This window comes from Nyctereutes procyonoides, unplaced genomic scaffold (assembly GCF_905146905.1).
Source record: "Nyctereutes procyonoides isolate TBG_1078 unplaced genomic scaffold, NYPRO_anot_genome, whole genome shotgun sequence".
Lineage (NCBI taxonomy): Eukaryota > Metazoa > Chordata > Mammalia > Carnivora > Canidae > Nyctereutes > Nyctereutes procyonoides.
In genome coordinates, this window is record NW_026575139.1 from 32,022,819 (window position 1) to 32,038,646 (window position 15,828).

At 38.3% G+C, this 15,828-nt stretch overlaps 1 protein-coding gene across 1 annotated transcript; it reads right to left on the bottom strand.

The window, feature by feature from the left end:
• Positions 1 to 2,006: 2,006 nt before the first annotated feature.
• Positions 2,007 to 15,078, bottom strand: CCDC196 (coiled-coil domain containing 196). The gene is made up of 10 exons (XM_055303639.1): positions 15,029 to 15,078; positions 14,775 to 14,927; positions 13,369 to 13,465; positions 12,447 to 12,497; positions 10,723 to 10,800; positions 10,443 to 10,523; positions 9,865 to 9,924; positions 9,133 to 9,274; positions 2,985 to 3,041; positions 2,007 to 2,128 (listed from the first exon to the last, which is right to left on the bottom strand). Exons 1-10 carry the CDS (start codon positions 15,076 to 15,078, stop codon positions 2,007 to 2,009), a joined length of 891 nt encoding a protein of 296 aa, XP_055159614.1.
• Between the last annotated feature and the right edge of the window lie 750 nt (positions 15,079 to 15,828).

Sequence of the window (15,828 nt, forward strand, 5' to 3'; positions counted from 1 at the left end):
TCTCAAAGACTACAGTATGATCCAAACTGACACAAGACAAGGTATCAGGAGACCTTGGGATTTTGCAATTAACTGTCTGAGGTCTTATGCAATATCTGAGCCACTACCTAATCCCAGGTACTGTGTTAGGTGGTCAAAATGCAAAGACGAACAGGACATAGTCCTGGGCCTCAAAGAATCCACAATTTGATAAGGGAGATAGCTGGGTAAACAAGTAAGAAATTGCAATATATTTAATTCATTAAGTGTTATGATAAAGGCAAGAGAGCCTGAACAGTGATTCTCAAACCTGGCTGTGCATAAGAATTCCTGGAGGAGCTTTTAAAAAATACAGATGCTCTTGCCCTATCCTTAAGAGATCATGATTTAAATGATCTAAGGGATGGGCCCAGTGAATTAGTATTTTCAAAAGCTCCCAAGGAGATTCTAGTACAACAGATAGGATTGAGAATCATTGAAGGGGCAAGGGGGCCGGGTGGTTCAGTCAGTTAAGTGTCTGCCTTTGGCTCAGGTCATGATCCCAGGATCCTGTGATAGAACCCCACATAGGACTCTCTGCTCAGCAGGCAGTCTGCTTCTCCTTCTCCCTCTGCCTCTTCCCGCCACAGCTTATGTTTTCTTTTGCTCACTCTCTCAAATAAATAAAATCTTTTTTAAAAGAGAGAATCACTGGGATAGGAGAAGGGCACCAAACTCAACCCTAAGGACAAATGATTATGGGCAAAAGACAAGGAGAGAAGAATCAACTTTGTGCAGAGACATGGAGATAATAGACCTCATGGTACATCAGGGGAATTGCAAAGAAGTTTGTTGAGCTCAATGTAGTATACATGAACAAAGAGAGATACAGTGAAAGAAGACCAGGTACATAGGCAGGAGGCAGATCATTATAGGGTCTCTGAAGGACTTTATTCTAAAGTCAATGGAAAGCCAGGAGAAAAGAGATTCGATCTCATTTCTCTTTGAGAAAAACACCTCTTCAGTTGCTGTGGAAGATGGGTTAGAGGGACTAGAAGTGGGGAAACCAATTAAGAGGCTGTGGTAATCTAAGCAGGAAAAAGGGCCTGAACTAAAACAGTAGCAGGTAGAAGATAGGAAAGTAAAAAGTATTCAAAGAGAAAGATAACCAGGAGGCAGAATCAACAGGCAGGTGGACATGGTGTTGTGCCCAAGATTGCGAATCCGAGAAACCACCAAGGAGCCAACACCAATGCAAGCGCACGAAGGTTTATTAGCAAGCTCGAGCTTGGGTCCAAGTATACCCAACTCAGCGGAGCAGGGACTTGGACCCCGAAGTGGGTTACAGCTGGGTTTTTTTATAGGCTGGTCTAGGGGATTTTTCAGAAGGGGTGGAGGAATTTCTCAAGTTCTGTTTACATTCTGATATGGGGCTTAAGGGCATTGAGCTCTGTTCTCATTCTAATAGGGGACTTTCTACCACAGGCATGGGCTCTGTTGTCTTTCTGATATGGGATTCCCTGCCAAGGATATTGAGGACATTCTGCAGTTTTTCCAGTAAAGTTCAGCTCTTATTCACAGGGGCCTAAGATGGCTGTACTTGTGCTAATGCTAAACTTTAGGTGGGATGGCCTTAATTTTTCTCAGTCTCCACAATGTTAAGGGAGAGAGTAAGAGAACTGTACAGCAAATAATTTTCCTTATTTTGTACCTACTTTTGCTTATATGCTAGTGATAGATCTGCCTAGAATGAAACATTTCAGAGGTGGAAAGAATAGCCTCTTACGGACTTGTTAACAATATACAATGTGGTTTGAATCTAGCTATTTCAAAATCAAAACCTATCAAAATAATCAGAGACTGTTTTAAAATCCCTAAATGACTAAATTCCTGACATACTTAAGGTCAAGCATCTAACTTGCATTTCCACCCAGTTTGGTGGGGACAGAGTCAACAGCACTAAAACAAAGGTTTAAGAGATTTTAATTAACACAAATGGCTGTGCTTAAGACTTTAAATCTGTCCAAAGCAAATGGAGTGAAATCCTTCTAATCCTTCACAGCTTCATCTGGCAGTGACCTCAGAAAAAAGAGCCTCTTTCCTACATCATCAAACTGACTTCCTTTAGCTCCTTGTTGTCCTGTGTAGGTCTTTGATCCCAGAATTCTCTACAACAAAGAGGAGGAAAAAAACCACACACACAAAAACAAAAAACAGCTAAAACATCAAGTGCCTTGGCATTCACTTTGTACCCCTAAAAATACTAAATTAGAATGTACTTTAAAAAATAAATTCCAGGGACATCTGGGTGGCTCAGTTTGTTGAGCAGCTGACTCTTGATTTTCAGATCAGGTCAAGATCCTGGGGTCGTGGGATCCAGTCCCATATAGGGCTCTGCATTCAGTGAGGAGTCTGTTTGGGATTCTCTTTCTCCCTCTCCTTCTGCCCCTCCCCTCCTCCCCTTTCTCTTTATCTGAAATAAATCAATAAATCTTTAAATAAATAAATAAACAAATAAATTCCAAAAATCTGCACCCATTATCTATGCTAGCCTTTAAAATCATTTTGAGGGCAGCCCGGGTGGCTCAGAGGTTTAGCGCCGCCTTCTATCCAGGGCATGATCCTGGAGACCCGGAATCGAGTCCCACATCGGCTCCCTGCATGGGGCCTGCTTCTTCCTCTGCTTGCGTCTCTGCCTCTGTGTGTGTCTCCATGAATAAATAAATAAATAAATAAATAAATCTTAAATATATATATATATATATAAAATAAAATCATTTTGAAAATGAAAGTAATTCGGGGATCCCTGGGTGGCGCAGCGGTTTGGCGCCTGCCTTTGGCCCAGGGCGCGATCCTGGAGACCCGGGATCGAATCCCACATCGGGCTCCCGGTGCATGGAGCCTGCTTCTCCCTCTGCCTGTGTCTCTGCCTCTCTCTCTCTCTCTGTGACTATCATAAATAAATAAATAAAAAACCTTTAAAAAAAAAAAAAAAAGAAAATGAAAGTAATTCTTACCACAGGAATTCTTAGATTCATTTTTACTGGTAGCTGCTCTGCCTGTAGTTGTATTGCTCATAGTACCTAGTGGAAACAGGAAAATGAGAGCTTTCTTTGAGTAAAACAAAACAAAACAAAATCTGGTTTTATTTTGAGTTGCAAGGGTACTAATATTCATCACACATTACACACCATATCATTGCATCACTGTGGGAATGACTCTGGTATTAGCATTAATGTGAATTTCCTAACTGTTATTTTAGAATAACTTCAAACAGTATTTCTAATATTTGCCATTTGGAGTGCTAAACTTTTTCTGCTGAGGTTTCATGTCTCACAGGGGGAAGAAAATCATTTGAGGATTATATGCAAGCAGAAACAATTTAATTTGAGAGCCTACAAAATATAATTTTAATACAACTTTTAAATGAAGAAATGGGATGAAAATCACATTCATAGATATATACACCCTCAGATAATTCAGATATATATTCCATAAAAATGGCCAACTATGGATAGTGGAAAACAAACAAACAAAAAGATAAAGTAGGCATAGGGATGAAAACGAGGTGGCAGGATGACAAGCATAGACTGAGATAGAGAAGGAGAAGGGAGCCAATAAAAAGGAGAAAAAGGAAGAATTAGAGGATGCTAAATAGGCTCAGTAGTGAATCTGTACTAGGTTAGTTACTAGGCTACCCAGTTACATTTGGGTTTCAATTAACATCAAAATAATTTTTAGTATAAGTATGTCCCATGAAATGTTTGGGATATACTTATACTAAAAAATTAACTACCTTCAATTCAAATTTAACCAAGCATTCTCTTTCTATTTGCTAAATATGACAATGCTACCCTAATAATCCTGCTGAATTTCCAAAGGGTGTGTCATAAAAAAGTTTGGAAGCTATTGTCACTCATTGAAATAATCATAGTAGTAATAAAGGTACAGATGGGGTACCTGGGTGGCTCAGTGGTTGAGCATGTGCCTTTGACTCTGGTCATGATCCCAGAGTCCTGGGATTGAGTCCTGTAGCAGGCTCCCTGCTTGGAGCCTGCTTCTCCCTCTGCCTGTGTCTCTGCCTCTCTCTGTGTCTCTCATGAATAAATAAATAAATAAAATATTTTTTTAATTAAAAAAAATAAAGATACAGTTTATTTTTTTCAACCTTCAAAGTTTATATTTAGGAAAGAAGAATTTTATTCTCCCTCTGGATTTCTGTGGGATTTTATAGAAAGTGAAAAAAAACTTATTTAGAAATTAATTTCATAACATACTATTAGTTACTATAGTAACTACTACAAAGGACTACTATACCATAAACCTAACTTGGACATTCAAAAGATTCAAAGTCGCCTCAAAGCTTTAAAAAGCCTGCATTTGGGAGCATTGCTGTTTATCAAGGACCCAGATTTGAGCATCCTGTCTTTCAGCATTTTAACTTAACAATACTATTGTCCTTTCGGCAGCACCTACTGGAGTATATTTCAGCCACTAGGAAGAGTCATACTAAAGTGAACTAAAGGTTAAAGCCAGGAAGAATGACTTGCTTTGAGAATGCAGGGAGTTTGAGAACAAATAAGGTCTCAAGAGTATTCATTTCCCACCTCACTGGGCTTTCATCTGAATTTATAAGTGTAGCAAAATATTCACATCCAACCTTCAGCTTCTTCTCAAAAGAGCTCAAGGAAATGCCAAGAGTATGAGTTTGGTGGGGGGGAGGGGAGGAGAGCAAAGAAGTCTTCTATCAGAATCAAATGTCTTATCGTCATTCATATTATTACTGAAGATAAACTTCTTAAACTACCTGCAGGCATGATGAGAAATTACCTGAATTTGAAGATTACTTCTTGCCTGTGCTCTCTAAGATAGGTGGCTGCCAAAGGCCACAAACTGTTCTCTTAACTCTACAGAAGCCAGGGAACGGCTGTTACACAGCCTGGGTCAAATTGTAATTTTACACTGGTGGGAAAGTAAATCCCTTCAAATGTGACCCGTTCCCAGAAGGCACTCACTTGGTGTAAAATGTTTTTCCCTTCTATAAGACTAAGTGAAGCGTATGCCAGACAGATTAGACTGAATAGTGGTGATGCTGTAATCAGACCCTCAAGAGAATTTGAAAGTAGGGATGGATTAAAGTGTAACAAACTAATATTAACATGGGATTGTATTTTGCCAACCAAATAGTTCACACCACTGCAACACAGCCAAACAGCACACAGGATAGTTGATGTGGGAGAAGGGATTCTTGGCCAAGAGCAGTGGGAGAAACATTTCCTCTACTTGGAAACATCTAGAACAAAAGAACCTGTACCCGGATTTGCTGGGAGGTTTGTCCAAAACTATATTTCATCTTTTAAGACAGGTTTGTGAAACCAAATTCATTTGAAACGAGAGGAAAATGAGCCATCTGTAGGAATATTTATTTACCACTTAAACTTCAAAAAATTACCGCCTTGTATAATTGCCCAACTCATTTTATAATTTAGTGTCCCAATTACCTGATTTCTCTGTGGTTGAAAGAAACAGTATTATATAGAGATTGTGGAGGAAGTGGACAGCGGATGTTTTTAGAACGGAGGGAACTACAGTTCAGGGAGTAGTATAGCAGGTAAGGATTGTACAGTAAAATTCTGAATTTAGTAAGGTCTAACCAAGGCTGCCAGTTTTACACCTCAGTGCAAAAGAGCATGGCAGAAAACAGCAATTTTTTTTTTCATTTGATATATATATATATGTAGCACATTTTGTCCTAAGAGTAGTAGAAGACCAATCTGTCCCACAGTATTTCAGGGTTCCTGAATCACCATTTGTGGACTAGAAGCCTGGACGTGATTGGTGCCACCTACTGGAGTAAATGCAGAATTACAAACTGTCAACCTATTTTAAACTGTTTACTACAGAACAAATTACCCTCAGGGAGTATGTTCTCTTCATTGGGAGGATTATACATTAAACGGTGATAAGTGCGGATTTAAATCATAGCCTTTGGGATCCCTGGGTGGCGCAGCGGTTTGGCGCCTGCCTTTGGCCCAGGGCGCGATCCTGGAGACCCGGGATCGAATCCCATGTCGGGCTCCCGGTGCATGGAGCCTGCTTCTCCCTCTGCCTGTGTCTCTGCCTCTCTCTCTCTCTGTCTCTGTGTGTATGACTATCATAAATAAATAAAAATTTAAAAAAAAAAAATAAATCATAGCCTTTGAAGGGGAGGAGGGCGGGGGGGTGGGGGTGAATGGGTGACGGGCACTGAGGGGGACACTTGACAGGATGAGCACTGGGTGTTATTCTGTATGTTGGTAAATTGAACACCAATAAAAATTAACTTATTAAAAAAAAATCATAGCCTTTAGAGGTGGAAGAGGGATGAGATATCCCATACCTTAACACTGCCACTTTCTGCACATTCTAGGAGATGAGCTTTGGATACAGAAACCAGAAGCTTGGCTTCTCTGAACTAGTTTCTTGTTCAATCACACCTACCCCATAGAGTCACCGTGAGCATTACACAAAACCACATGCTTTCAACATGCTCTATAATATGTTTTGATTGTTTTAGACAAAGAAAAAAACTGAAACTCAATGACTTGCCCAGGTTATTTACCTGTTTAGCTTCAGAATAAGGCCTGCAACTCATATATCTGATTCTAAATCCAGTGCTTTTTCCATTAAAATACTGTTTCTAAAAATTTGATGGCAAGATGACTTTTGAGTGGCAATTGAGATATATTTAGGAGGTGCTAGAACACATCATTAAATATTATGTAAATCACAGTGAGAAAATTACTTCCTTTTCAATTCTTCAAACTTGAGGCCTCAAGGAGAAAGTTTCAGTTTGTTTGCCGGTTTTCTTTAAAACTCTACATCTTGCTAATCTCACTTCCTAATAAAGATAAAACAGACCTCAGACTTTAGCATCTGGTTAGAAAACTAAAATTTGGTTTTCAGTATGCTTATCAAGTTTACTTTCGGTTATGGAAATAATCTCTCTAGATGACCATCAGCTAATTGTAAACAAAGTAAAACAAGGATTTGTTCTCATATCCTCATCTCCTACATCTTTTTAATTTACACCTTGATGGCTTATTATTGCTTCCGACTATATTCTAGGTTCTTATTTGAGAAGAAAATCTTAAGCTTTCTGCTGTTCAATTCCTATTAAAACAAAGTCAAGGGCACCCAGCTGGCTCAGTTCATACAGCATGTGACTCTTGATCTTGGGGTCATGAGTTTGAGCCCCACATTGAGTGTAGAGATTCATTGAAAATGAAATATTGTTTTTAAAAAAGAAAAAATATAAGTGGAACACTGGCTAAAGGATGGGTAGTCGATCCAGCCTTCCAGATTTTGTAAATTATAAATATGGGTCAAGTCAGAATGCCAGTGCTATGTACCTGGACCAAATCATCTTGAATTGACCATTGCTTTTTTAAAAATTTCAAGTTAATATTTTTTATTAGATTCTGCCAACAAAAAGATAAGGAACAGCCTAGAAAATTTAGATTCTGAATTCATTTTAGAAATATCATTGAGGGGACACCTGGGTGGCTTGTAGTTCAGCGTCTGCCTTTGGCTCAGGGCATGATCCTGGGGTCCTGGGATGGAGTCCCACATCAGGCTCCCCTCAGGAAGGAGCTTCTCCTTTGCCTCCTTCTGCTTATCTCTGCCTCTCTCTGTGTCTCTCATGAATAAATAAATAAAATATTTTAAAAATATATTATCGAGGATATTACCTACTATAACACATTCAGTGTCCTGTCTCCATGGAGGAGAAATTTCTCTGTTTTTAGTACTAGTAAAAGCAATATTTCTTGAGCAAATGGTTTATTATTATTTTGTGAACACCGTAAATCTGTTTCTTTTTCTGAGAAATCCAGAACCAAGTTTGAAGCCAACTTCTACCAACTATTATATAGCACTTTCATTATACATTTTCATGTGTTTACCTGGTTTTAACTTATTTCCCCTTTGGCTTGATTCACTCATCTATTTATTTAATCTTATGTGCTGTGTGTGATTTTATCAGCTGTTCAAGCCCTCTGTGGAATAAGATTGAGAAGAACTTAGAGATATAGAGGGGCACCTGGGTGACTCAGTTGGTTAAGCATCTACCTTCAGCTCAGGTCCAGATCCCAGGGGTCCTGGGATGGAGCCCTGAGTCAGGCTCCCTACTCAGTGGGGAGCCTGCTTATCCCACTCCCCCTCCCACCTACTCATGCTCTCTCTTGCTGGAGCTCTCTCTCTCAAATAAATAAACTTTTAAAAATCTAAAAAAAAAAAAAAAGGCAATGAGGGATACACATATTGACTCTGATATTGATAAAACATTGTCATCGCCTAACCATGATTTTTCACTGCATGTGCTTTCTTTAAAATACAGAATTCAGATTCATTCATAGATCCCTGAAAACTTAAGAACTCTTTCTCCTGCTCCTCAAAAGACATCCCTTTATTTCTTTTTTTTGTGGTAAACTATACAATTTCCTTTAATGATGCCATACATTCTTTGTGGGGGAAACGTTGAAAATCTCGGAGGAATATCTGGATTGGTGAAACTCACAACCACTGTCAGATGTCTATCTCTTTGGGCTTCTGTTCGGAAATAGCAGAGCTATTCCAATAAGATTCATGAGACCAAACTACAATAATTCCTAGGAAAGGGGTGCAAGTGGGGAGGAAACTAATATTTTATCAGGCACCAATTTTGTACGAAGTACTTATACTAAGTACATAATATGTGACTTAGTCCTTACAAAAGAAAATTTCAGGGATCCCTGGGTGGCACAGCGGTTTGGCGCCTGCCTTTGGCCCGGGGCGTGATCCTGGAGACCCAGGATCGAATCCCACGTCGGGCTCCCGGTGCATGGAGCCTGCTTCTCCCTCTGCCTGTGTCTCTGCCTCTCTCTCTCTCTGTGTGTGACTATCATAAATAAATAAAATTTAAAAAAAAAAAAAAAAAAAAAAAAAAAAAAAAGAAAATTTCATTTCCTCTGGAGGAATCCATATTTTACAAGAGCTTCTGAGTAATAATAACGATAGTGATAAAATTTATTATATCACTACTAACATTTAATTTACTGTGTGACAGGCATTGTGTTGATCACTATATAAGTAATGGAATTTTCACTGTAAAATAAAATAAAACCTCAAAGTATGTACCTATGATACTCCACCTACCTCGGGACCTAGGAAGATGAAAATATGCTTGCTTTGGTTCCAAATTCTGCTGTAAGTATAGTGATAATTTCAGGTCATTGGCCTTCTGGTAGTTCTTCAAGGCTTCAATTCTCAGCTCAATCACTTTGCCATTAAAGTCATTCTACAATAGAACATTTTCAAAACTACTCATATAGTACTGCCTTCTCGAAAGCACCTGTTACCTAAATCCTTTTTGCTTAGAAGTTTAAAACGATCCCATCATATTCAGTCTTTAAAGTTGGGCAGAGGGGATCCCTGGGTGGCTCAGCGGTTTAGTGCCTGCCTTCACCCCAGGGCATGATCCTGGAGTCCTGGGATCGAATCCCACATCGGGCTCCCTGCATGGAGCCTGCTTCTCCCTCTGCCTGTGTCTCTGCCTCTCTCTCTCTCTCTCTCTCTCTCTCTCTGTCTCTCATGAATAAATAAATAGAATCTTTAAAAAAAAATAAAGTTGGGCAGAAAGTATTTGTGATTTTCCCCCCATTTCAAATAGAACAAAATCAAGATTATAGGGAAAAAATGTATTTAAGTTATTCAAGGTGAAGTTAGTTATAGGTCTCTGTAGCTATCCTCATGAAACACTTCTTTTAGCATGATAATTGGTAACTCAAAAGTGGGAATTGGGATGAATATGAATATGATGAAAATAAAATACTTTATATTATGTGAATGAAATTGTATGCCATGTCCAGCCTTGGAAGATCTTAGTACCTGAAGGATGTTGGCTTGTTCCTGGTACCTGACCCATTCCATTTTCCTCTGTTGCTTTTCCTGGTGGAAGAAAGAGCCTCTGGGTGACAAAGCAAATTGAGATCAGAAATCAGTGTTCTCAATATGCTTCAAAGACTTCATAGCAAAAGTACAGTGTCATAGATTCACTCATAAACTGGTTTCAACTGTTAAGTCCTTTCAGTAGGGCCTCACCTGTATAATCAGTGCTAAATGAATAGAATCATTTTTATGAATAAGTTTGCTGTAGGAAGATTAGATATAAGCATAATGCTTCTAAATAAATGTTCAAAAACAAATTAGCTATTATTTTGACATCACATAGTCATTATGGAGTTGTCATTGTTGATTTCGTTTCTCCTACTTTGCTCTCGCTAACATGATTTCCAAGAAACTTTCAGTGTCACTCTGATTCAAATATAATATCCCAAGGGAACTAGATCTCCTATAAAATTTCTATCAGTTCAGAAGCACACAGTAATTTAGACAGGCTACTGCTACATTAAAAATTTTAATCTATCAGCTCTAAAAGCTGCTACCATTCAGAAAGGTCACCCTACCTTTCTTTTCTCCTTCAGTTTCTCTGCACATGTCTCCAGTTCGTTTTTGGTCTTCTTAAGTAATGAGGGGGTTTTGAGAACCTAGAATAAAAGCAGAGAGCTAAAGGAATAGAATATCCCAGGAAAGAAGTATAATATCTCAGCAGACAATAAATCCAATGTAACCTAAATGCCCAAATTCTAACTATCTGGCCAAATTAGCCCTGATTGTCAATAGGCTATTTCCAGCAGTGTGGCCTCAACAACCGATGAAATTCCAAGTACTATGTAGTCCACTTGCCTTCCCATCCTGCAAGTCTGCTTTGTTTTTTATCTGTGGTGCTTTTTGTTGATCACCAAGGTCTTCTGTATCGAATGTCTGTAAGAGACATTTTGGCAAAGCTTTAAATTAGTGGGAATTAATGAGGGAAGTAGAAAACCAATATAAGTCAAGGCTTTTGGTTTCTGCCAGTCAGCAATCTGTCAGGGTTTGACGTGAAAAGTATACTACCAAATGGGGTTCAGAATGGAACAAGCCCTTCCATTTGGTCTCTTGAGTGTACCTTATAATAATAAAATCTATTAACTCTACCCTTATTAACTCTGCCATCACTACTGTAAGCTACTTACACATTACTTATTTACAATACTACATTATAAACTTTCTCATTTAATCCTCACAGGACTATTTTTATTTCCATTTTATAAATGAAAAAAAAAAGATTTGGAGAGGCTAAGTCATTTATTTAGGGTCCTACAGCTAGAAGAGTACAGAGCTGGAATTTGAACCAGGTCTTGTGGACTCTGAAACCAATGTTCTTAACCACTGGGCATACTGTCCTCTCTCCATTTCTCACTGTCTAAAATTATGAGTAGGGAAAGCCAATCACAAGCTAATGTATGTGGACATGTTTTATAAAAAATCTTTTGGGAGCTTTGGAGAAGCTAGATTTTGATAGAGGAATTGTGCTGGCACATTTCCTAATACAAGGACTCAAAAATCAAGAAGTAAAATTGACAATTCATAGAACTGATTTGTAGCTGCCTCTGAGAAGTAGGAGCAGATCTCAGGTCAAGATGCAGGGCTTGATGGTATCCTGATTATTTGTGGGAAGGTCAGATGAAAAAAACAGAGATCACATCATACACTGTTTATATCGCAAGGCACAATCTGTTCTTCTAGTCTTATACTCTATGAAAAAGCACATGGATCTCAAGGACTTAGTCCACAAAGGAACTTCCATCTCCCTACCTAGTTTCCCAGCAAAAGGTCCTACTCTTATATTTTAAACAATGCAGTGATTGTTGCAAAATCATAGGAGAATTAGAATTCATACGTTCATTCATTCAACTTAACATTTATTGTCTACTATGTTCCAAGCATTGTGCTACATGTTAGAGAGTCAGAGATGAATAAAGCAATCAAGAAACTGGAGGAGCTTGTATTCCAGAGGAGGTCAGGGAGACAAGAAACAAGTATAATAATAATAATAAAGTGAAAATAATAAGCTTAATTATAAAGAGTGCTATAGAGGACATGAACAGAATTATATAATAGAAAGTAGGGGAGGGGTGTCCTATTTTAGGTGGGTTAAACAAGGAGGGCCATTTAAGCAGAGACTTGAAGAATAAGAATGAGCTAACCAAAAGAAAATAGTATTAAAGGCCAGGGATAAAGCAAGAGCAAAAACCTTGAGATAAGAAAGGTCTGGCATGTCTGAGAATCCACAAGGAGGCCAGTGTGGTGGTTGCATAGAAAGTAGGGAGAGAACTTCCTTGAGAGGAGGAAGGTAGGCAACAGCCATATTTTGCCACAATAAGGAGCAGCTACAAATGATTTCCATAAGGAAAGTGACATGATTTTATTGATTTCAAAAATATCACTTTGGTTGCTGTGCAAAGATTGGAATGAGGCATGGGTGAAAGCAGGGACATGACAAAATGAGAACAGGGACCAGAAGAAAGGGAAGTTCTTTGAATTAGGGTCTGTAAGACAATACTATCAAGAGATCCTTAGAAGCACACCTTGTTCCATAGCATCTCCATTTCCTTCCAAAGCATTTTGTTTTTCCTTTCCTGTTGGAGGGGGAAAAACCAAACAGACACATGTTTATCCAGTTATTAAAGAGAAGTTGGAAGAAATTATTAAGTAATGAGGGGAAAGGGATGGGAATGTTGATATATAGCAAACTATACAGGATGGCAATAAATAGGTCTAGCCCAAAATCTAGGAACATGTGAGACGAGTTTGATGATGATGATAATACAAAAATAATAACAATTTTGAATAATAATTATAATTAAGGTTATTATAGTATCATATCAATAGAAATGAGTCCCTCACACAACACTTAAGATGTTCTGATCATACAGCAATTACTTTGGGGCTTAGACCACTAATTGCTAATTTTTAAGATCCTTTACCTTGTTGGTTTTTAAAAATCTTGAGTCTCCCAAAACAAACTATTTCTCTTATTTTACTTTGGTATTTTCTATTTTTTATGAAATGTGAAGCACTAATATGCTTGTATTACTAATCTCTAGATGAAAAGTTTTTTTTTAAGATTTTATTTATTTATTCATAGAGACAGAGAGAGAGAGAGGCAGAGACACAGGCAGAGGGAGAAGCAGGCATCTTCTGCCTGACGTGGGACTCGATCCAGGGTCTCCAGGATCACGCCCTGGGCTGCAGGCGGCGCTAAACCGCTGCACCATGGGGGCTGCCCTAGATGAAAATTTTTAAAAGTCAAAGAAATAGATTTTTTGCTAGCTAGTCCTGAGTCTGCCCAACATTTCATCTGACTCCTTTCTAGATCAAGGAGAAAAAGTATTGGAGCCTCAGATGCTAGAGATGAGTTCTCCATCTTTCCTTCCACATCTGATGATAGCAATTGAATTAAGCCTCCTTCAGGAGGCCATTCCCTTGGAGTGCCCACCAACCTCTTACCAGATTCTGCTTCATCTCCTCTGCTTCCTTAATGAGCTCCACGACTGAGGATTCTTCACTCCCCTTCCCTGCCATGATCTGCCTCATGATCTGCAGGCTAGAAGGAAGAAAAATACATCACAAAACATAGTGTATCCAAAAATAAAAATAAATAAAAAAACATAGTATTTCCTAAAGAGTAATATTAATATTCTCAAGCAATCAGAAAATACTCGACCATGGGAATGAGTTGGGTGCTGAAATCACAGGAGTTATGGAATTCCTTCTGGACATAGAAGGTCTCTTTAGGATGAGTTCATCCCCAATCAATATTTGCCATAACTATGTGCTTTATAATGAATTCTGTGTTTAATAATGTTCAAAACTTAGATGTCCAGCAGCCAGTGAGGGTCTTCTTCACCTATTCAGAAAAATGTTTGGTGTATGGCTTTTGAATTGGAAAGGGTGATTTTGCCCTTGTAAAGGAGGAGGTAAAAGAATCTGTTGTCTTCAGCATAAATCCCAGAATTGTGTTCTACCCCATCTCTGTTTGTATTGTTTCTCCATATAAAAGATATTTGAGTTAGTTGGAAAAAGCACTTATGTCCTTATGGTAGCTACCAACATACAATCCAAACCATCAAGAAGTTTCTAACAAAATCTGAATCAATACCAAGTAAGTCAAAGACTATTCTTTAAAGACATTAATTTATGTTTCTGTTTATTATACGTTTTACTCCTTCATTATAAGCAGAGAAGCAAAGCTTTGTGTTCTCTTGTCCCAAGAGATGTTTGTTTTCGCATTGTAAGCAGCTGGTGCTTGACCACAACTTTCTGCCTAACTTTTGTTCTCCAAAAGTCTGGGCTTCCTGAGATACTTTACAGTAAGTATAGAGAATGAAGGTAGAACCATTAAGGTGAGATTCTTTCAGACTAGAAAGGAAACAGAGTTGGTGGGTCCTAAGAACAATGAATGCCCTCATTAGAGTGGAGACTTTATTTGCCTAATGTATTTAGAGAGGCCAGACCCTAATCCAGAAGACTCCTAGGCCCAGAAGATTTTTCACTATTTCACTGCTTGGCATGGGAAGAACAGAGTCATCTATTTTAAAGTGATTCTACAGACATGAATAAAGAGCTATCAGTGTAATCATGCTAGACTGAAATACCAAGGCTCTTCTCTGTTTCTTGGGTGAGCATTCTAGGGTCAAAGAGTAATAACTACAGCCTCTTGAGATGAGGGCTGAGTAATATTTAATTTTACTTAAAAAAATTAAGGATTACTTGCCACATTTTGTGGTTACAAATTCTTTACTATAGCTAAATGTCTAAATCTTTTTAAAAATGTAAATGATCATTGTTAATCCTCTGGATTGAAGTTTTCCAGGCTTTTCTCCTTTAGGAAACCCTAAGTAGAGAACCCTTACCTTCTTTGTTTTTCCTCCAAGTTAGACATCAACTTCTGGAATAAGAGATTGTTCTTATCGTCAAGAGGTTTTAGCATCTCTAGAAGTTCCTGCTTCCTTAGCTTTAAGTCCTCATTCAATTCCTTCAAGTAGTTGTCATCTATTTTGGAACATCTGTGAGAAGAATAATATCTGCCTCTAGCCTAGGTTAATACTAGATTCCCTCCTTTTCCCTCTGGATAGTTACCACTTGGCATCTTCTGTTCATGACTCACCTTGTTTTTGAGGGCAAGTAAGATCCTGAAGGGTTTGAACCACTTGTCATCTTGAAGGGAAATTTCTACTCTAAGGATAGAGAGGTCTTCTTGGAAATATGTGCCTTCTTGGTCCATTCAGTTAAGTCGTCATTTTTGTGCTGCTGTTCTTGAAACTCCTGTTGCATTGGACTGAATTTTAGCTACAGCTTGAGTCACAATGGCCCTAAGATCACAGAATCAACAGGTCTTTGTAAGTAACTCCAACATCAATGACAGCTTATTGAATGAAAATACTATTAGATATATCTGATCAATCTTGCCTTAACTTTAACCAATGCCCAATATTTTATTCTGAAGTCCTTTATTGAATGGGATAGAATCAGAACACATCTATATTATAGAATTCCTAAAAAATGGTGGCCAGTCAAAATTAGCTCATGAACACTGTCTTCCACAGCAATTAACCTGCATGAAGTATCTATTACCTGGAGGAAACAGTGCCAGATTCTGTGAGCAAGGAAAAGATAAATACAAAACATCTACCCTCCGAGTGTCTTAGGAGGAGAGAAAACCCCTAAGAAACACTTTTGAAAAATAGAGGCCAAACTGGCAAATGTAAGGTATGGGTATAATATTGAGTAATATATGAGCCAGTAAGGTATGGGTATAATATTGAGTAATATATGAGCCAGTTGTCATTATTTTCCTATCTTTAAGACTTGATATATTTCAGTGGCAAGGAAGAATAATATTGGACACATAGCAAGAGAACATAATTTCTGAAAAATCCATATTGTCAAGTATGTCCTTACATAACC